Source organism: Mustela lutreola, chromosome 2 (assembly GCF_030435805.1).
Source record: "Mustela lutreola isolate mMusLut2 chromosome 2, mMusLut2.pri, whole genome shotgun sequence".
NCBI lineage: Eukaryota > Metazoa > Chordata > Mammalia > Carnivora > Mustelidae > Mustela > Mustela lutreola.
This window is the reverse complement of record NC_081291.1, coordinates 214807170-214829448: the sequence shown is the minus strand read 5'-3', so window position 1 is coordinate 214829448 and position 22279 is coordinate 214807170. Positions and strand designations below refer to the sequence as shown.

Genomic DNA, 22279 nt, shown 5'->3' with positions numbered 1-22279 from the left:
ATCTTCTTTATTCATTTATCTATCGATGGACACTTGGGCTGATTCCATAGTTTGGCTATTGTAGATAATGCTGCTATAAACATAGGGGTGCATATATCCCTTTGAATTCATATTCTTTGGGTAAATACCCAGTAATGTGATTATTAAGCCATAGGGTAGTTCTATTTTTAACTTTTCCAGGAACCTCCCTACAGCTTTCCACATTGGTTGCTCCAGATCATATTCCCAACAATAGTGGGCGAGGGTTCCTTTTACTCCACATCCTCACCTACACCTGCTGTTTTTTGTATTATTGATTTTAGCCACTTGGATAAGTGTGAGGTAGTATCTCATTGTAGTTTTGATTTGTATTTCCCTGATGATCAATGATGTTGGGCATCTTTTCATGTGTCTGTTGGCCATCTGTACGTCTCCTTTGGAGAAATGTCTGTTCATGTTTTCTGCCCATTTTTAAATCAGATTTTTGTTTTTTTGGTGTTGAGTTGTATCAGTTCTTTATATATTTTGGATACTACCCCTTTATCAGATACCTTTTGCAAGTATCTTCTCCCATTCAGTAGGTTGCCTTTGAGTTTTATTGATTATTTTCTTCATTGTGGAAAAGCTTTTTATTTTGATAGAGTCCCAATAGTTTATGTTTGTTTTTGCTTCCCTTGCTTCAGAAGTGATGTCTAGAAAAATATTGTTACAGCTGATGTCAGAAAAATTACTGCCTATGCTTTCTTCTAGGATTTTTTGTGGTTTCAGGTCTCACATTTAGTTACATCTTTAATCCATTTTGAGTTTATTTTTGTGCATGCTGTAAGAAAGTAGTCCAGTTCTTTAATAAATTTTGACTTTATTTTTGTGTATGGTGTAAGAAAGTAGTCCAGTTTCATTCTTTTGCATGCAGCTGTCCAGTTTTCCCAACACTATTGGTTAAAGAGATTGTCTTTTTCCCATTGTATATTCTTGCCTTCTTTGTCAAAGATTAGTTAACCATATAATTGTGTATTTACTTCTGTTTTTTAATTGTATTCCATTGATCTATGTGTCTATTTTTATGTCAGTACCATGCTGTTTTAATTATTACTGTTTTGTAATATAACTTCAAATCTGGAATTGTGATACCTCCAGCTTTGTTTTTAACAGCTTTTTTTCCTTTTTTTTTTTTTAAGATTTTATTTATTTATTTGAAAGACAGAGATCACAAGTAGGCAGAGAGGCAGGCAGAGAGAGAGGAGGAAGCAGGCTCCCTGCCAAGCAGAGAGCCTGATGAGGGGTTGGATCCCAGGATCCTGGGATCATGACTGGAGCCGAAGACAGAGGCTTCAACCCACTGAGCCACCCAGGTGCCCCAACAGCTTTTTTTTTCTTAAAGAATTTTCCACTTCTGTTTCCTATCAGTATGATAAAATATTCTATATTCACTTTTATTTTTATTTTTTTAAGATTTTATTTATTTGTGACAGAGAGAGAGCAAGTGAGAGAGGAATGGCATGAGCAGGGAGTAGGGAAATGGAGAAGCAGACTCCCCGCTGAGCAGGGAGCCTGATTCGGCTCTCCATCCCAGGATCCCAGGATCCCAGGAGCATGACCTGAACTGAAGGCAGACACTAAACTGACTGAGCCACCTAGGCACCCCTCTTAGAAATTTAAACATACAACTACAACTAGTCCTAAGTATTCACCTGATAAAAATGAAAACATAGGTCAATCCAAACGTGTGTAATTAGATGTTTTTATCAATTTTACTTTTAAGAACCCTAAGTTAAACCTTAAAGTAACCTAAAGTGAAGTAAAGACCCAAAGTAAATGTGAATGTTTATCAACTAGTGAAGATAAATATCATGGCACATCCATTATGAAATACTAGCCAGCAATATTAGTAACAAGCTACTGATACCTTAAACAGCACATATGAATCTCCAAATCCTTATGCTGACTGCAGGAAACTAAATGTAAAAGTTTACATACTATATGATTCCATTTGTACCGCATTCTGGAAAAGGTGAAACTGTATGGACAGAAATCAGATTAGTGGTTGCTGGGGGCTGATGTTAGGAGAACAGATAGATACAAAGGAGCATATTGGAAATTTTGAAGTGAAGGAAAGATTCCATATCTTTATTATGATATGACTACACTTGATTATGACTGTACACTTGTCAAAATTTCTCAAGTTATACCTCAAAGAGATAAGTTTCATCAAATGTAAATTATACCTTAATAAACATGACTTTAAATACACATGAATATAATCCAGACTTTGACCATTTCACACCATTTCCTATAATACCCTCTTGGTCTGAGCCAACACCACCTCTATTTGGCCTCCTGACCAGTCTCCCTTCTTCAGTATCTTCAACTGATTCTCAACATGGTATCCACTTACCATGAATTTAAGTCATTCCTGCTTAACACCTTCCCATTTTTCCCATCTTACAAAGGCTTATGAAAGTACCTACAAGATCTTCTCCCCATCTCTTAAACACTTCCCTTGTCTTCTCTCTACTTCTTGTCCCTTCTTCCCAGGCACAGTAACTAAATTCTTTCTCCTACCACCACACCTTTCCCAACCTAGGGTCCAGGCATTCATAGGCCCCTCTGCCTTCCCGCCAGGTGCCTGAATTGCTTGCTCCTCGCTTCCTTAAGACCCTCACTGAAATCTCACTTTTTCAGTGAGAGTTCCCCCTGTCACCCTAATTAAAATTACAATCTTCCCCAGCCCCTGGCCAATACTTCCTGTCCCCCTCTCCCTTTGATTTTTTTCCATGGTACTTCCACATTTTCAACATATTAGGAATGTTATTTATTTTATTGATCCCTGGGGTCCTTCTCCCCTCCCCCCCCCCACCAAATTGAACACATGTTCCATCAGAAAAGAGATTTTTGTCTGCCTTGTGGATCCCTCTCTCACTGTGTATAAAACTGTGTCCACACAGAATAGGGTTCAATACGTAAGTGTTGATCAAAGAAATGAATGCTCATATCTTTTTTCTCCTTTGAAATGAATCACTTAAATAAATTTGATAATAATACCATCTGCATTTCTCTCCAGAGAAGCAGGACCAATAGGAGATTATCAAAAGATTTATTTTAAGAAATTGGATCACTTGATTATGGAGACTGACAAATAGAAAATCTACAGAGCTGATGTCCTGATACTGGTCTAAGGGCAGGCTTCTATAGAACCAGAAAGAGCCTATATCCCATTTCAAAGGCTCTCAGGCAGGAAAATTCTCTCTTACTTGAGAGAGAGTCAGACTTATGTTCTATTCTGCTCTTCAACTGACTGGGTAACGCCCACCTACTTTAAGGCATGCAATCTGCTTTATTCAATCTGTAGATGTCAATGTGAATCTCATCCAAAAACACCTTCACAGAAACACCCAGAATAATGTGTGACCAAATATCTGGGCACCTTGTAGCCTGGTCAAGTTGTAATATAAAATTAATCATTACATCAAAATATTAATATTACTACTACTACTACGTTACTTATAGACATTTAATTTCTTATATTACACCATGTGAAACCTGGCATTCCTGGAATAAACTTCTTATTTTACTTGTTCTGATACAGTGTTGATTTAAGAGCTGTTGAATTTGGTTTGCTAATATTTTTACCTAGTGTCTCTGCAATAGTTTTCAGGGTTGATGTTGATGGATTATTTCCCTTTTTTGTCCTATTGTCATGCAGTTTGGTATCAGAGTGTTCTAACTTCATAAAATGAGGACTTTCGACTGTCCTTAATAGTAGGTTTCTTCACATGTTTTAGAATTTAATTTTAGGCTCATTTCAAGTGGGTTTTGTTTCTTAACTTCTTTCCATATTTCATTTTCATTTCCACTTGGATCCACTTGGATCCACTTGGATTCCACTTGGATCCACCTCACCTAGCCCACACTTCCCTGACCAACATCTTGTGCCAGCTTCCATCTGGACCCTGGAATGTCATCCTGGACCAGATAATGGCAGTTTGGAGGCATCCTGACCTTGGTAACAATAGTTGGGGGTCTCTGTCTTGTAGTGATCCTGAGGACATCCATGCAGTCTTAAGGCCAGTATATGACTAGGCTCAGTTTTTGGTGGGGAGTTGGGTCTCCACTCCACATTCCTAGACCCTCATTGTTCTAGGACTGTGGTCTCCTGGCAATGGTTTCTTTCCAGGATATCTTTCTTTCAGGACTCCCACTCAGCTTCTGACTTCAAGTAACTTGGCTCCTGTCTGTCACCTTGGTTGTTCACCTGCTGTGCTTGCCCGGGGGAGCTAAGCTCCCTGCTGACTTCAGACAAAGAGCCCAGTGGGTCAGAGGCTTCCAGGAAGCTTTCACTGCTTCTCTTGAGCCAGACATCTCTTTTTAGCTTTCTATTTTTATACCTTATCTGTCATGGCTGTGTTCAGAGCTGAAGGCTGGATCAAAGCACGAACTCATTGAGCCGTCTTGCCCAGAACACTCTTCCCTATCTTCCTTGTTTTCAGTTCACTGCCTTGTTGCACAGGGATTTAAAGGAGCTCTTTCATATGTGCTATGGTGAGTGCTGTGAAGTGTGTAAACCTGGCGATTCACAGACCTGTACCCCTGGGGTTAAAAATATATGTTTATAAAAAATAAAAAATAAATTAAAAAAAAAAGAAGCTCTTTCACTCATCACAATGTCTTCTTATCACCTGAGTCATAAATGAGCAAAACAAGAAAGGGAGGGTTCAAGTGCCTCAGCTCAGGGTTAGTGACCAGATTGTTTACGTGCACAGCCAGGACCCCACACAGGGTTCCTGGCCTTTCCCATTTTAGTCCCAGGTCACACTCGCTGCCAAGGGACATGGAACACTGAACAATCATGACATTTGTTATATACAATTCCCTTGTCCAATAGCTGATGCTTATGATACCTTGGGCATTTTGTGATTTCCAAATGAGCAGCATCAGAAGAGATAAAGTTTGATCTACTGTCACAACATGGATTTTTCATTTAGATACTGTCACTCACACTTATTCCAGCTACTTAATTTTCTAGTCCACACTCTGACAGTCCATTAAGTTCAACCTGACTCAGCAAATGTTCACTGAGCTTCTGTCATACACAGGTGTCACCAGGGGATCCAGTCTGGTCTACGACTGGCCCAGAAAGGGGTGCCCCCCCAATCCTGGACAAGTCACCAGTTATCCACTCAAGAAATATCTGTGAATCCCTGTCTAGTTGCTATAATCCTCACTCGCCTCAACAGAGGACTAAAGGCAAATGAGTTGGTAGAACTTGTCCTTCAGGAGCTTACAGCTGACAGCAGACAAGGAAGGTCGATGTGACTCTCAATTGCTGGCAGGTGAGGTAGAAAAGGAAGCACAGTATAATAGATCTCTCAAGGAGAGAGGAAGAGGGCCAGACTGGGGTAAGAGATCAGCCTGGAAACTCTTGCTAGATTCCTGGCAAAAGTTGATACGTGCTGGCCTTTGGTGGGGCCTTCAGAAATGAAAAAAGAAGACTAGTTTTCAGAGCTCTGGAGGACAGAGTGCCATGGTCAAAGGTAACACCTTGTGCTGTTGGAACCGGTTGGGTTTAAAAACAATAACAACAATAACAAACGTAAAGGTAATGTTTGCACAGCATCTCTCCAGCAGGAAGGGACCACTTCTGCCAGAGATACTTCGTGTGTGTTGAGGGTGGGTGAAGACTGGCAAGAGAAGGGGGTAGCATCTCAGCTCTACTGGGCAAGGTGGGTAAATATGGACATACATCTGATTGGGTGCTCTCCACCCTTCCCATCTAGGAACTTGGTAAATACTAAATTAGACTGACCAGTCATCAAGAGATTTATTTATTGAGAAAAATTTTAATGGGAAGGGTTTGAGTTCAGACTCGATATTAATTAGAATAAGGATTCAAAGATCAAGGGTGTCATCAAAATCTTTTCACTATGTATACATTTCAAACTTAAAAAGTATTTTGGAATTTGCTCTTCTGAAGACTTCCTCTGAATATAGTTCCTCCAGTCCTCCTCTGAGTCATGCCAGACACTACCTCTGATTTCTTCCTTCAGTCCCTGTGGAGGATTAATCTTCATTAATCCAGACTGCCTGGCAGAAGGGCCTGGTTGAAATAGCACAGAAATCATGACAATGGCTGTGGACAGTCCCATTTCTACTAAAAAGTGACCTTCACACACATTCCCAGAAAGGCTGCCTGCACTGGTTTCCAATTCAGGCTTGCCAATGTCCTTCCGTTTCAGGGACATGGGCCACAACAGTGTTTCTGTGTTATAAGGAATTGGAGGAACACCAAAATAATATCAGAAATGCAACGAACTGAAGAGATCCTAATCTTATTCCTTCGTTACCTTGTTCTTTGGCTGACTATAACACCCAACACATTGTTACTTTCGTGATTTTTAAATCCACAGGTTTTAAAAGGATTATACATATAATCCTACATAAACTGGCCCCGTTGGGTTAAAAAAAAAAAAAAGCAAAAACATAAGGGCAATATTTGTATTCAAATGTCAAACACTGTATTTGTCGATTTAGTGTTCTTTCCTAGCAATAAATAGCATTCCAGAGTGTAATTAATTTATCATGTTTCTATCAGCATAGCATTATTCCGGGACAAAAAGGGGGCTGGGAGGGCACAACGATGTTATTTCTTTTGGAAAGTCTTTCTTAATTGGATTTGTGCTCTTTTCATAACAAGGTGAAGGTTATGGTTATTTGTCAAATGCAAGGGCAGCTGTGATGCTTGACTTGGTGGGTCTGGAGCTGGTATCTCATCTTCCTTGGGTGACTCAAAGGTGCTGAGAACTTGTGCTTTGCTCCCGGGACCTAGGTAGAGGCAGCTTGGACAACTATGTTCATGAACAGTCTTGCTGCCCACCAGTCGGGCAACGCTCAGCATTTGTTGAGCGTAGTACACAGTAAAGACCCAAGACTCAGTCCTACAGAGTTGAATTGGCTTCACGGAAAAGATAGTCTTTGCCCTGCAGTTGGTAACATGGCCTCCATAAATCGCCCAGCACACCAGCACACATCTCCTGAATTGTAGACAAAATGTTGCACGTCTGTGCCTTTGGAGAGAAGGGAGGAACGCCATAGCTTTTCTCAAATTCCCAGGAAGATTCCTGAAAAATTAAGAACACTTGCCCTAAAAGGATCAACAAAGCATTCACCCCTGACACAGCTGAAGAGTACATGCAACACAGCGAACCAGCCGGGACAAAACACGTGCAGAAATGAGTTCCCAGGCACGCAAAGAGAAGGACCAGCCAGACAAGGGGCTTTGTCCTGGGAGGGAAAGTCCTGGGACAGAAGTGACCCACTCGATATCTACAGACAGGCAGGATATTGAGTAAGTGGGTCTTGCTCATTGCCCTTGTCAGGGAGGATATGGTGTGGGAGGGTGTGTGGTAAACTCTCTAGCGTGTCTTTGCAGAAAATGCAGCCCCGGCCATTGGTCGCTGTGCGAAAAGTGAGCATAAAGTTTCTAGATCTGTTGAGTTTTATAAGAGAAGCCAGACATCTTGATGTTTAGTATGAGAGATCTCAATTTTTTCATCTTGAAAAACGAATTCAGAGCTAAAGCAAACAGACAGACCCTATGCCAAGAGGTTCAGAGCTGGTCACTGACCCCACATTTTAACCCTTTGCTGAAGATCTGGGATTTGAAAATATCCTGGAGCCAGTTAGGGGACAATCATCAACCTGTCTGGATGGGGGAAGGCCAGGTTGTACACAAAAAACAGAAGCGTGTCTTTTGCTGGTCCGGAAGCTTGGAGGAGACGAGCAGTGGGAAATAAGGTCATGGAACGGGAATGGCCTGTACCCAGGTTGTGGATGGTTTCTTTTTGGAACAAGAGCAATCCTCTAGGGGGTGTTAGGAGAATGCCAGGAGACTGTGGCGTTTGAGAGGGATGCCCCCGGTGTGCAGGGTCCCTACACAAAGAGGAGCCCTGGGAGGAAACTGAGGCTAGGCTTCCTACAACTGAGTGAATCAGATGGGGAGATGCTGGCCAAGGGAAGGAGGAGAGAAGAGATGAGAGCACCATGTGGCCATCAGAGAAGATGCAGACATGCCGAGACACCTGCATGGGGTGTGATGGAGCCATGGACAGCCGTGGGGGGACAGCACCCCAGGTGACAGGCAGGGGACAGGGTGGGGCTCTCTGCCATCACTCTACACCTCATCTGTCACCAGTGGGGTGAGAATGAGGACCTCAGTGCTCTTCCTCTCTTTGTCCTTCTGGGGGAAATATCATAAGGGAGCACGTGACCGCACTCCGGATCTGCTCCACTGCTACTAAAGAACGGTTGTTTGCCTTACAGGTTTTTCTCACTGACAAATGGAGGTTTCCAGGGGACAGTAGAAGCCATGGCATAGAGGGGTGAAAAAGCAGGAAGAAAGAGGGGTCAGGGGCCAGGGAATGTCCTGAAGCTAATGCAGGGGCACCTGGACACCAACAGAATCGCAGCCAGGGGGAACAGCCAAGAAGTGTCTACATATCTTGGTCCAGAGTCCATAAGAGCATCCTTGGTGGGTGGATTCCACTGCATACCAGTCCTGTCTGATGGCAGAGCCGTTCTCCCTCCTAGAGCATGTAAGCAAGGTCAGGAACATAAGCAGGACAGCCAAGTGTCAAAATGAGATATGGGATTTTCCTAAGAAAGAAGGAAGAGTGGCTGCAGCTCTGGCTTCAGGTGCCCCCTGCAGTGAGGTGGGAACTCACAGAAGAGGAATGTAAACCCACTGAGAAGAGCAGGGTTCAACGCTTGCCACCCCTTCCCCAAGACCCAGCTCCCGCAGAAGGAACCAAGAAGAATGGAGAAGGTGGAGGAACCAGAGAGAGCAGAGAAATGACCCACCCAAGGGCTATGCAGGCTGTGGCTCTATTGTTATGATTATTTTAAGCTTGGTCACACCTGTAAGGTGGGAGAAAGGTGTGTCTAGAAAGGTAGAAACAGGAAGAGAAAGAGAAGGAGAAACCATTTCAAGAAACAAAACACAGTCAGGGCATCTGGGTGGTTCAGTCGGTTAAGCAACTGTGTTTGGCTCCGGTCATGACCCCCGGAGTTCCCAGGATCCGACTCTTGCATCAGGCTCCCTGCTCTATTTCTCCCTCTGACCCTGCTCCCTCTAGTGTGCTCGTGCGCGCTCTCTCTCTCTCTCAAATAAGTAAAATCTTTTTTTTTAAAAAAAAAAAAGAGAGAGAGAGAGAAAATACAGTCTTTCTTGGCTATAATCATGTCTTATCATTACAAACAAGAAATGACAAAAACGGTATCATCATAATGAAATAACCCTTCATCTGTGGGATGGAGAGAACCAGGAAGAGAATTAAGAGCGACATCACTCACATCTGTCACACCTTTCGCAAACACTGCCATACACACTGGGTGACAGGTGACAGGTGGGCAGGCCCCGTTCCCCCGCCAGGGGACACAGTAATCTCACAGCTGGTATGGGGCGCGCCCCACACGGTCACCTGGCCTGCAAGCTTGCCCTGAAAGGGCTGCGCACAAATTTGACAGGACAAACATCTTTGCTTCAATCCACTACCCATTTCCCTCCAGTGTGGAGTCTTTTGTGGCAAGATGGGCAAAAAGAGATCACCTCCATATGGCATGCCCAAGGGAATTTCCAGATAAAGTGTATGTATTTTTTCCCCTAAATATTAAAGAACATAGAGCTATTGCAACAAACAAACAAAACAAACAAAAATAAGAACAAAAACAAACAGGAAAAGGAAAATACAGAATAGTGTAAATAAGGAAATAGATCCCACATAAGCCACCACATAAGCCCAGCAGACAGTATCGACAGGGTGGTGTGCTTTTTTAGTCTATCCGAGGTACCCTCATGAACCACTTTTTGCTTTGAGACATTCAGATTCTAGCTATTGCAAGAAAATCGACAAAGAACGGTTTATGCATAAAGCTTCTCTAAGTTTCAGACCCTGCCGGGGGAATAGACTTCGCAAAGTACAACTAACGCATCAAGGCCAAGGGCACTTTAGGCTTTCCCAGGTGTCTGGGGTGGGTTTGTACCGGTACCCACGAAACAGGGAGGTGCCAACTCGGCCTTTGCCGGCTGAGCTGAGCCGTGGAATGTCCCATGCCGCGGGGGACCCCTCTGAGGTCTTGCTCCCCAGGACAGCACCCAGCCCAAGACCCAAGAAGGAGAGTGAAGGAGGAAGACCAAGCCGAGGGAGCATCTTCAGGCTCTACGTCAGGAACCTTCTTCCTCTGCTTCCCGCCTGCAGAGCTTGAGCCTGGACCTCATTCCCCAGAGCTTCCACGGGCCTGTCATTTGGAAATGGCGGGGGGCCCAGCCTCGCCCCCCACCCTCCCCCCACGCTTGTTGGCAGCGGCTGTGAAATTGGCTGGCAGGTCACTCGGGCCCTTGTGCAGTTTGTCCCTCGTGGCCGGTCCCTCTGCCCCCAAGGACTCTGGAGTGCCCCGACCAAGGCGTGGGTAGCCCCAGCGACTGACCCCCCGTGGGCGGGGACCACACCTGTCCCATGCCCAGCTGCACTTCCAGCTCAGAGCTGGATGCCCCCCACCCCCACACTGCATAATTCTGGCGCGCGGTTGCATGGACACAGCTCAGGTAGGGGATGCGGCTAACCGGAGTCTGCTGGGGTTGTGAGCGGCTTTGAGTTCCTGTTGGGAGCTGTTGGAAGGGACGTTTGTCCTGGCTTTTGGCCGCGGGTGGGGGTCTCCCGGAATGCCTTTCTCTTGCTTCTAGCCTGCCCACTGCTAACTGCCACCGGAGGGTCTGTCTGGCTGGCTGTCTGGCGATTGTAGTTAGAGGGACTTTCTGCAGACCCTGAGCCTACCGCGCGCGATCTGAGGCGCTCGGCAGGGCAGCGGAGGGCCGGGTGGGCGGGGGCTGGTCTGGGATGGGTCGGTGGGCCCGGGCTCGGCCAGGCCGCGCGGGGACGGGGCGGGGCGCCCGCGGGCTCCGAGAGGCCCCGCCCGCCCGCCTGCCTGAGCTGCCACCCGCCGGGAGCGCGCCGCCTCGGGCTCGGCCGTCGGTGTCCTGCGCGCCGCCCGGCGGACCCCCTGCGCACCCGGCCGCCTCGGCGCCCCGGACCCGGTAAGTGCACGCTCGCGCCTCCTGGCTCCGCGCCCCGCGCGCCGGCGCCCCAGTCGGGCCACTCTGATGGGGGCTCCAGGGCCGGAGGCGCCGCGACCACCCCGCCCCGGGAGACCAGACGGGACGGAGGATTCGGCCCGCGCCTCCCTTCTCTAGATGGGGCTTCACTTAGAGGCGCACGCGTTGGGAATGGTCTCACCACCAAAGAACCACCACATTTCCCCGTTTTAATGAAACCTCAGACATTCTTGTAGAAAATTTGGGAACTACCTCCAAGCGCCCAAAGAAAACTAAAACCGCCCGCGATCCCAGTCCCCTCTCGGTTTCAAAGACCACCATCCAGCTCAGGGGGTACCTGCAGATACATCCGGCCTCAAAGGGAACTTTTGAATTTCTTGACCAGAAAGGTTCTCGGGCCTTGGCATCTCCCTGGGGAAACGGCATGGGACGTGGAGTACATTGATGGTATCTGCTCTTGACTGTAGTAATTGGGGAGCTTCTGGAAGAAACTTGACCGAATAGCAGCCATGTGTACGTTCAGGATCTGTGTCACCCGTTACATTGTCTCCCGCACCCCCAACCCCAGCCACCCCGGATTTTTCAAACTGCTGTATGTGAACGGTTTGAGTCCCCATTTAAGGTTTAAGAAGGAGCTTCTAGTTCCACTAACGAAAGTCCTGATCAGTAACCACTGCTGTCATTTACCATCCCGGTGGTGGGGAGCTTTGGTGTGATGGCACAGCTGTTTAAACTCATATGCAGTGACTTGCCAGAAAGCATCTTGACTCTGATCTATGGATGGCTAAGGAGGGGCCAAAACCCCCTTTCTGTGATGTTTCATAAACCCGTCAGAGGCCAGCAAAAGGATGGTTGTGAGGAAGGCGTTCTCCCTTTTAAGAATATCCCTGGAGGTCTGGCTTTGGACTGACTCTTAGAAATTGGATTGTTTTGAAAATAAAGTACACTGTAAAGACATCAGAGGACTCAGTCTTGTCATCTTAAGTCTCTGACAATAGAGCTGGTGGTTGGGGCTTTCTGGTAGTCGAATGGGACATTTAGTCATTCATGCATTCCTGTATGCACGCCTGCACACCATGAATATTTATCGTGTCCCCTACCGTATGCCAGATGCTGTTCTAGACCTTGAGATGCATGCAGAAGAACACAGGCACACAAAAGCTTGAGTTTCTGTGGAGAAGTTTCGGTGAGCTTACCACCGGGATGGTAAGACAAACAATAAGCAATGGACATAATAAATAAGAAAAACGTATTAGCATAGTTTAAGTAACATGGAAAAAAGAAAAAACAGGATAGGGGTTATCAGAAGTGGAGAAGGGATAAAAATTCAGCCATACTGTCAACAAGTACTGACCGCCTTCAACCTTTTTAGGAAGAAAGTAGGTTGTGGATACGTATGTAACTATGTTAATAATACCAATTTTAGGAACACCTAGGTGGCTTAGTCATTAAGCGTCTGCCTTCAGCTCAGGTCATGATCCCAGGGTCCTGGAATCAAGCCCCGCACAGGGCTCCCTGCTCAGCGGGAAGCCTGCTTCTCCCTCTCCCACTCCCCCTGCTTGTGTTCCCTCTTTCGCTGTGTCTGTCTCTGTCAAATAAATAAATAAAATCTTAATAACAATAATATCAATTTTCATATACAAAATAAATAATACTAATGAAATACATAAATACAAATAAAAATTGTTTACCTTTTATTATATAAAACCAGACTATATTGAAAGAGGTTTTCTTTTGGCTACTCACCAATTTCTTTCAAGAGTGTATTATACTTCATTGGTTATTTGCACTCAACAATCACATTGCATTTGTGTTGAATCTAATACTTTGCCTCCCCATTTAATTCAGCCATCTCTTATAGAACGGTTCTGCGTTCTATAAGAATGTGGGGACAAGGTGAGCAAGACAGTCTCTGACCTTCCTGAGCTTCTGGAAGGAAATGCCCAGACAAATCCATAAATCACTACGATACAAATTAGAATATGGGCAGTACAGCCAAGGCACCAGGTGATCAAAGTGGGAGAGGAGCATTTGCACCCAGGTTGGCATAGGACTAGACGTTTAGAGGACCAGTAGAATTTTGACAAGCAAATATGGCGCTCACGCCCCTCTTGCAGAGAGAGCAACAAAATTTAGAGGTAGCAAAATTATGGGTTTGTTCCGTGCCTCACGGGGGTATTATCGGGGGAGATTCCATTATGCTCAGGGGAGATTCCATTATTGCCAGTTTTTGGATAAGAAAACTGAGGGTCCTCACATTTATTTAAGTTGCTGAAGGGGATCGTCCACTTGCCCTCTTTCTGTGTGACTTCAGCTGCCCTCCGGAGTATGAGAATCCTCCCGTCCATTCTCCACGCCAAAATGCGTATCCTTTTTCCCATAACTGAGTTTGGCGGGGTCCCCCTCACCAGCTCGCTGGGTCACATGGCCACCCTTCACACCCTGGAAGGGTCTGGGGGCCCCTGTTGGCTTTTTATCTGCTTGGAGGTAAATATGTCTCCAGAATTTGTCGAGATAAAGATGAAAATAATTGACAGTGGCTTCCAGGCAAAATATGCTTGCAGAATTCCTGACGCAGTAAGAGCATATTTACCCAAATTAGGCTAATCCATAATTGGTTTTGCCCTAATTCTGCTTCCTCCAGCAAGTAAAGCCTGATGATGATGTCAGGACTGGTTGCTCTGTGAGGAAATGCTTGAAGAATGCCGTTAAGATGATACGAACGTGGGGCGCCTGGGTGGCTCAGTCAGTTAGGCATCTGCCTTCAGCTGACGTCATGATTCCAGGGTCCTGGGATTGAGCCTCACCTCGGGCCCCCTGCACAGCAGGAAGCCTGCTTCTTCCTCTCCTCTCCTTTCCCTCTTCCCTTGCTTGTGTTTCCTCTCACTGTCTCTCTGTCAAATAAACAAACAAAATGTTGAAAAAAAAAAAAAAAGATGATAGGAACGTTATGCCTGTTTACCAAGATAAGTAAACTGAGGCCCAGCGGAGGCCTCCTGAACTCAGATCTCTTGGCTCTGAACTGGACACCCCCCAACCACCGCCCCAACATCTAGCACTCTCAGCAGAAGTATGGACGGAGTCAGCCCACAGAAACCTTCGTTGCTCCGTAAATGCTTGAGACAGAAGGCAAGGTGGCAGGGCTGGGAAATCTGTTCTAAAAGCTTCCAGGCTGCTATCAGTGCTGACAGCGCTCGGAGCTGGAACATGTGAGAGAAATGCAAACGCGGTGATGTGTGCCAGCACCACGTGACATCGCTCACGGCCCTCTTTTCCTCTGGGTGCAGCTGGGGACCTTCCAGAATCCCAGGGTGCTGGAGACCCAGTTGGTATGTGTGAGCTTTGGAGAAAAAAGAAAATGGTACTAACCTTGGTTAGGGGCAGTATCTGTTCCGCACGTGGAGACTCAAACCCATGCCAAAGCAGACGCTTCTAGAAGCCCCCTCTTTCTAGACCCACTAAGGCCAGTCTGAGAATGTTCAGCATGGGCGGGGCATAAAACAGGTTGTGTTTAGAGTTGGACCTCCCCAGTTCCTGCTGCTTGTGCCCCACCCCCCGCAGCCCCCTTGTCACTGTGCAAGCTACAAAAAGTAGGGAAAGGGGTCTTCTAATGGCATCTTCGGGTCCCAAGCCAGTCCTCATCTGAGTAGACCTGGTTTTACCTGATATAAATGGCCAGGTCCTCAAGTTCCCTTGACCTTAATTCTAGAATCCATCACCTTTCGGCCAAGTCCTGAGAACTCCCTATTCCGTACTAATAAAATGTGAGTTCATGGCTACAAGATTACATTTGAGATGTATTTCTGATAAGAGGCATGACCTTGGGCAGGTCAGCTGAACTCTGTGGAGTCCAGTTTCTTGTAAGTTAAAATTGATGACTTTGTTGCTCTTCAAATCCCTGTGGGTCCAGTGGTCTGAAACAGTGGCCACTGGGCAGTGCGTTGGCATTATAATGGAAGTGAACTTGGAGAATGGGAGATACACCCCCAGCTGACATGCAGATTGGGTTCATTTACACCATGCTGATTATTAAGAGGGCATTGCCAAACACATTTTGAGACTCATTACCCAGAATACCAAGTGACCCAGCAGGCAGGCCTTGGGGGTACAGAGGACATTTCGCAAAAGCAATACAATGAATTCAATGTAAAGTAAGAAGGAGATTTTTTTCTTTAAAAATTCAGTCATTACTTGAAAGGCAGTTAATGAACCTGACTTTTTGGGTCTGGCGGAAGCTGTATCATTTAAGGTGCCTGTGTGAATTAGGTGGGAAGCAGCTGGGTTTATGGTGAAGACTTGAGAATTTCTCCCTGTGTCTCCTCTTCAGATTATATCAGGGACGTAAAAGACCAAAAAAGAAAATCTAAAAAACAAATGAGGTTTCAAAAAGTACTTTATGAAATAATTTCTCTTATTAAATTCTTCCTGGCACCTTGCAGCATGAAAGATTGGTCAGTTTCTTAAGGTTCCATAGCCCGGTAGGTCTCAGCCTTAACTACAAATCAGGATCACCTAGGAAGATTTATGCCAGAAAGGAACCCAGATCAAGGACCTCACAGTCTTTGGAGGGGGGAATCTGACCATCAGTACCTCTCTTAAAGCTCTCCAGATGATTCCCACAGGTCACCAGGTGGGGGTCCCCAGGCCAGCAGCTTCAGCAGCACCTGTGAATTTGTTGGAACGCAAGTTCTCAGATCCCACACCAGCCATTCTAGATCAGAAACTCTGGGAGTGGAGCCCAACACTCTGCATTTTTAGAAGGTGATTCTAAAGTGTGCCAGGGGCGCTGGGGTGGCACAGTCGGTAAGCAACCGACTCTTGGTTTCAGCTCAGGTCCCGATCTCAGAGTCGTGAGATCGAGCTACACGTTGTTGGGCTCTGCACTCAGGGCAAAGTCTACTTAAGACACTCTCTCCCTCTGCTCCCTCCCCCACCTAAAATAAATAAATAAATCTTGGAAGGAAGGCAGGAAGGCAGGCAGGCAGGCATTTAAAGCGTGCCAAAATTTGAGCACCACTACCTTAAAGCAAGACTGAGGATAGTGGGCCTGCCAGGTTTTTTCAATGCAGATGTCTCTGGTTGTTTCCTCTGGCCATAGGAAAGTTCATCTCATTTTAAGTAACAGGTCTTCTCCAGGATCCCAAGCATATGAATTAAGTGCAGAAGTTACTGTTAAATTCACTTGCTGTGTGGCGCTATTGGTTCTAAACCAGTTACCTCCAGAGGTTGTCTACCATCATTCTGTTTTTTTTTTTTTTTTTTTTTTTTTTTTAGATTTTATTTGTTTATTTGAGAGAGAGAGAGAGTGCACAAGCAGGCAGAGCAGCAGGCAAAGGCAGAGGAATAGGGAGAAGCGACTCAATCCCAGGACCCTGAGATCATATCCTGAGCTGAAGGCAGTTGCTTAATGACTGAGCCCCCCTCCTTTTTCCCCAAAGATTTTATTTATTCATTGAGAGAGAGAGAAAGCATACACACAGGCAGAAGGAGGGTTGGGGAGAGAACACAGGGCTCGATCCCACGACCCTGAGATCATGACCTGAGCCAAAGCCAAGAGTCAAGTAATTAATCCACTGAACCACCCAGGTGTCCTGGCTGATTTTTCTTTAAAAAGCTGGAAAAACCAATGCACTCACCCTCAGGACCCTAATTGGGCACCGCCATGTGTCCTATGTTACATCGCCGTCTCTGCACGCTGGGTCAGTGATCCAACAGCTCCGGATGTCAGTGATGTTTCTCCCCATTTCCAGAGGGAAAAAGACTGAACAGGCCGAGGGAACGTGACCAGAGTCATGTAGCCGGAAAGCAGGAAGGCCAGAATCCAAACCTTGAGTGGAGGTGTAATTCCAACAATGGGTCTCTTTCTCAGCCTCCACTTCTGGAAAGGCCTTTGAGCGAAGGACCGACCTATTGGTCGGCAGGTTTTGGGGTAGGGGATGGGTACACGGCCCCTCTGCTCACTGAGGCGCATGGCAGGAGGGATGTTGCTGAGGTGGAGGGGCCTGGGGTTTGGCTGAAAGTACATGAATCCTTGGCAGGTCATAGGGCACCCAGCTCTGGCACTCAGAAGGGCCCCTGGGGTCATGGGCATGTGGGGGAACCTGAACGGCAGGTGCAACCACCCAGGGAGAGGGCAGAGTGAGAAGAAAGGGCCAACGGGAATTCTGGGGTGCACCGACATCCCAGGGACGGGTAGAGGGAGAGGTGTCTAGGGCAGGTACCAAGCATCTCCCCCCAGGGCTGGGTTCAGAGGTTGCCAAATTTAAGCAATCCTAAGAAATAGCTCTAGATTGACATCTGTCCTAGCGAGACAATATGTGATGTCACAGCCCCCACCCTGGCTGGGAGAGGCTGAGCCTGCACCACCCCCCGACCCTGCCCAACCATGTACATCGGAATTTCTCTTTCCATGGGGTTTCTGACCAGAAACTTTGGTCCCAAACCATCACCCTTAGTTTCAACAGCCACTCCAACGTACCTCGAGTGAATGCTACACCCAACGGCTTTGAGAGCCCTGAGAAATGGGTGAGGCCTGGGAATCTGGTCAGCCCTCTGTAGCCCCTTGTGGGTCCAGTTTCAAGGGAGGCCTCATCAAGTTGGCTCTGGGTATTTTGTCTCCCAGCAGGGCCTAGGAGGCAGGGTGGGAGGTGGTGGGATAGAGGCCAGCATGTTCTCAAAGATATGAATAAAACCTGTTGAGCTTATCAGTGACTCATGAACCCCCTGACAGAATTCCAGAGCTTCTTGGAAACGCAAGCTCTCACAGTTCCCAGGCCTGTTCTCTGGGTTTTCAGTGATGCTGACATCCAGACTGAAGTGATGGGGATACTGTCTCTTTCCATATGGCCTGTGAGAGCCACTCAGCAGAGGACAGGGGGGCAGGGAGGGGGCCAACACAGCACAAGCTAGAACACTCTGACCCCTTCAAGGCCAAAGGCCAAAAAGCCACAATGGAAGGAGGAAAAGGAAGGAGAGGCAGATACGTAACCCTGTGCCACTTACCCGTCCTAGCTCAGGCCACTGTGACCAAATCCCACAGCCTGGGGGCTTACACAACAGACATCTGTTTTCTCACAGTTTGGGAGCTGTAAGTCTAAGATCAAGGTTCCGGAAGGTTTGGTGAGAGCTCGCCTCCTGGCTTGCAGGTGGTCGCCTTCTCATAGGGTCCTCGTGTAGGAGAGATTTCCCTCTCTTAGTAGAAGACCATGGTCCTAGCAGGTTAGGGCCCCACCTGTACGGCCTCCTGGAACCTGACTTAGCTCCTGAAGACCTCATCTCCAGGTGCAGTCCACTGGGGCTTAGGGTTTCCAGATGTGAACTGGGGGACTAAATTCGGTCCATAACACAGAAACTAAAACACATACACATAATCCAGGGTGTATATTAGAGGAGCTCATTCTGGGGCTCGCCTGTGGAGGTAGATGGTGGGAGTGGAAATAAGAGGGAATCGTGGCACCTGGGTGGCTCAGTGGGTTAAGCATCTGCCTTCAGCTCAGGTCATGATCTCAGGGTCCTGGGATCCAGCCCCAAGTTGGGCTTCCTGCTCCGTGCGGAGCCTGCTTCTCCCTCTGTTTCTGCTGCTCCCCCTGCTTGTGCTGTCTGTCAAATAAAAAATAAAACCAAAAAAAGAAAAGAGTGAGAAAGAAAAAAAGAAAGAAAGAAAGAGAAAGAAAGAAAGAAAGAAAGAAAGAAAGAAAGAAAGAAAGAAAGAAAGAAAGAGGGAAATCAATTGATTGGTCAGTCAAGAGAGGCTCTGTGCATGGGGCACCTGAGTGGCTCAGTGGGTTAAGCCTCTACCTTCAGCTCAGGTCGTGATCCCAGTATCCTAGGATGGAGCCCCCACATCGGGCTCTCTGCTCAGCCGGGAGCCTGCTCCCCACCACCCCCGCCCCCAGACTCTCTTCCTGCTTGTGCTCTCTCTCTGTCAAATAAATAAATAAAATCTTTTAAAAAAGAAAAAAACAAAAAAAGAAGAAGAAGAAGAAGAAGAAGCAGCTCTGTTCAGGTTCAACTGGGCACCTGCTAGGAACTCGGGTGTATGTCGGGGCCCCCCTCTCCCCGGAGAGGTCACAAAATGCGCATGTGTGCGCGGGTCTGGGCCACGACACCGTTTCTGATTTCAGATCGCTCTTCTCTTTCAGAACATTTTCTTGGCAAGCTCGAGCCCCCGCAGCGGACGCTAGAGGCCCGGGATGGTTCCGTCCAACACGACCGCGCTGACGCCCTTCCTGACGGCGCTGTGGCAGCTGGGGACGGTGGCGCCGGGCGGCAACGCGTCGGGCGTGGCGCGCAGGTCGCCGCGCAGCGAGGACGGCCAGCTGGCCGCGCTCTACATCCTCATGGTGCTGGGCTTCTTCGGCTTCTTCACCCTGGGCATCATGCTGAGCTACATCCGCTCCAAGAAGCTGGAGCACTCCCACGACCCGTTCAACGTGTACATCGAGTCGGACTCCTGGCAGGAGCAGGACAAGGCGTACTTCCAGGCGCGCGTCCTGGAGAGCTGCAAGGCGTGTTACGTCATCGAAAACCAGCTGGCGGTGGAGAGGCCCCGCACGCACCTCCCCGAGATAAAACCTCTGTCGTGATCCCACGGTTGGTTAAAGCCAGACCGATTCTGCCTGGCGATCTGGTTTTTCTCATCCCGTGCCTGTTGTGCTCTTTCTGGTAGCGATGTCCTTAGGGTGTTTTGCAGATCGTTAAGGGGTGAGGGGTTAGTTAGCATCATAGCACTGTTCCTCTGCAATCCCGTTCCTTCCCTGGGGACTGCCAGCTGCTCCCCAGTGTCTGTCCCTGCCTTGTTGATTTTAGCAGCAGTCCTGAGATCACGGCCTCTGAGAAGAGCTCTATTTCCCAGACTCCCTTGCAGGGTCCTAGCCAGGTCCCGTAGTGACGTTTGGGCCCATAGAAGTGGGATTCTTGAGAAGGGAAGGCTGCGTCCTCCACTTCCCTGTGTCCCCCCACTTCCCAGTGGCTGGGACAGGGATGTGGTAGTGAGCCAGCTGTGACTCTGGAAAAGGACAGCATCCTCATGGATGGCAGAGCAGCAAGAGTCTGGGCAGCGTCGTGGAGCGGGGCCGCCCTACCTTCCTGCTCACCCATCAGCTCAGGCATTGCGGGAAACAAACTAACTCTGACCTTCCTTAGACCCCTGTTATTTTGGTTCCTGTAAAATAACAGTCAGTATCCTAACTAGTATCCTATTTTATAGGACTGAGACCAGACGCGTAATAACTCCTGTATTTATCACAAGCTTACCCTCTGCCCTAGTCACAGGACAAGACCACTCTGCCCTTGTCACTAATGCCCTTGCTACAGTGACTCTGGCCTCCTCTTTCTCCCTCCCTCCCGCCCCTCCCCTACATCAACCCCTCACACATACCCCCTCCAAACACACACACTTTCACACCCACACGCACATGCATACCCACAGAGGCACACACGCGCACACAGAAATACACAAAGAGACACTTCCTACTCACACGTGTTAATCTCAAAATAATTCACTTCCTACAGGACTGAGATGCTGGAGAAAAAATTTCCACTTCAGAATGGGTGCCAAGGGGAGAGAGGGGTGCACCTGCCTCCCCAGAACCCCAGAGAAAGAGTGGGTCTGGGTAAGTGGTAACACATGGCATCAGGGGACAGGGCCTTTTGAGACGAAGTGCCCATCGTGGTTGAATTGTGTCCCCCACCCAGAGAAGACATGTTCAAGTCCTAACCTTGGTCCCTGTGAATGTGACCGTACTTGGAAAGAGGGCTTTTGCAGATGTCATCAGGTGAAAATGAGGTCCCTGGGGTAGGCCCACATTCATTATGACTGATGCTCCTATAAGATGTGGGAAATCAGGTCACGGACACATGGGGAGAACCCTCGTGAAGACAGATGGAGACTGGAGTGACCCCCTCTGTGAGCCAAGGATGGGCAAGGACTGCCGGCCACCACCGGACTGGGAGAGGCGAGGAGAGGCGCCCCCTACAGGCTTCACAGGGACATGGCCCTGCCACACCATGGTTTTGGACTTGGGGCCTCCAGAACTGTGAGGTGAGGAGTGTGTCATGTTTGATTTGGGTTCTGTTGGGACGACCACAGGCGACTCAGGTAGTGTCCCCCCGCCCCCCGCTCTGCCTCCTCCCTCAGAGAGAGCAATTTTCTTGCCACTCTCTTCCTCAGACAGAAGATTCTCTGGGAATCATCCCTCGAAGATGAGAGAGGAGGAAAAGAATTAGGGGGGAGGCATGTGGTGCTGGGGCCATTGCTCAGGGCAGTGGAAGAAAACCCACTTAGCGTTCCCTGACCTTTGAGAATCGCAGTCAACACGCACCGTGGTTTCAGCCTGCTTACCCACAAGCATCACTGGCCGTTCTCAGTGGACGAATCGGGAGCAGCCAACCGCAGTCCTTGCTTCACGGGCCGGACCATGCTGCCTGCAGGAGAGCTTGGAGGCAGGGGTTAGGACATCTCTGGGGCAGAGCTCTGGCCTGGACGACTATAGTCCCCATGATGAGTGCTTCTTGAGGTCCGAATCCTTTGAAAATCGAATAAAAGCTGTGATCCCTGAGACCCAAAAAATGCACATGGACACATTTTGCCCAGCATTTCAGGGGATCAGGGGCTGCTGGAAACCGTCTCACACTTGCTTGTCCCTCATGGACCCTGCATGAGCTATCTGCTTCCCACAGACACACGTTGCCCACGGGGAAGGCAGGTGGACCTGGAGCTCAGGTTTGGAGGGGAACCCCGAGTGCATGTGAGCCGTGATGTGAGTCAGAGCAGGCACGGTGGCTGGGACCCCAGGCCCAGCAGCTGGTGCTTACCCCACTGGAACTCTTGGGGACTTCTACGGCAGAAGGAGGTCCCATGAGCTGCAGTCCTCCCGGTCCTCAAGGGACCAGATATTCAGAACCCTCCCCACAGCACCCCTCAATCCTTTTATAAGCCACACATTTTCAGATGCCTGTGACCATACGTTAAAATTTGGTTGAATATACCCAGAGCACTTGGCATGTCGGGCTATTGTTCTGAGCTCTTTAGACATGGAATCTCTGGGCGCCTGGGTGGACAGTTGGTTAAGCATCTGCCTTCAGCCCAGGTCCTGATCCTGGAGTCCTGGGATCGAGTCCTGCATCGGGCTCCCTGCTCGGCGGGGGGTCTGCTTCTCCCTCTGACCCTCCACTTCTCAAGCTCTCTTTCTCTCT

At 48.0% G+C, this 22279-nt stretch overlaps 1 protein-coding gene across 3 annotated transcripts; it reads left to right on the top strand.

Annotated features, from left to right (window-relative positions):
- The first annotated feature begins 10408 nt into the window (after window positions 1–10408).
- KCNE1 (potassium voltage-gated channel subfamily E regulatory subunit 1) lies at window positions 10409–21885 on the top strand. Of its 3 annotated transcripts, XM_059164664.1 has the most exons (3): window positions 10409–10576; window positions 19225–19675; window positions 20597–21885. In XM_059164664.1, the coding sequence occupies exon 2, from the start codon at window positions 19276–19278 to the stop codon at window positions 19666–19668; it is 393 nt and encodes a 130-aa protein (XP_059020647.1). In that variant the 5' UTR covers window positions 10409–10576; window positions 19225–19275; the 3' UTR covers window positions 19669–19675; window positions 20597–21885. The 3 variants fall into 3 exon arrangements, with proteins under 3 accessions (XP_059020647.1, XP_059020646.1, XP_059020645.1); XM_059164663.1 differs by lacking the exon at window positions 20597–21885 and having other exon boundaries at window positions 10410–10576; window positions 19225–19689; XM_059164662.1 differs by lacking the exons at window positions 10409–10576; window positions 20597–21885 and adding an exon at window positions 10966–11065 and having other exon boundaries at window positions 19225–19689.
- Window positions 21886–22279: the final 394 nt, after the last annotated feature.

Excerpts from the sequence above, each read along its gene's own strand:
- KCNE1 (XM_059164664.1), top strand. The coding sequence starts at position 19,276 with ATGGTTCCGTCCAACACGACCGCGCTGACGCCCTTCCTGACGGCGCTG.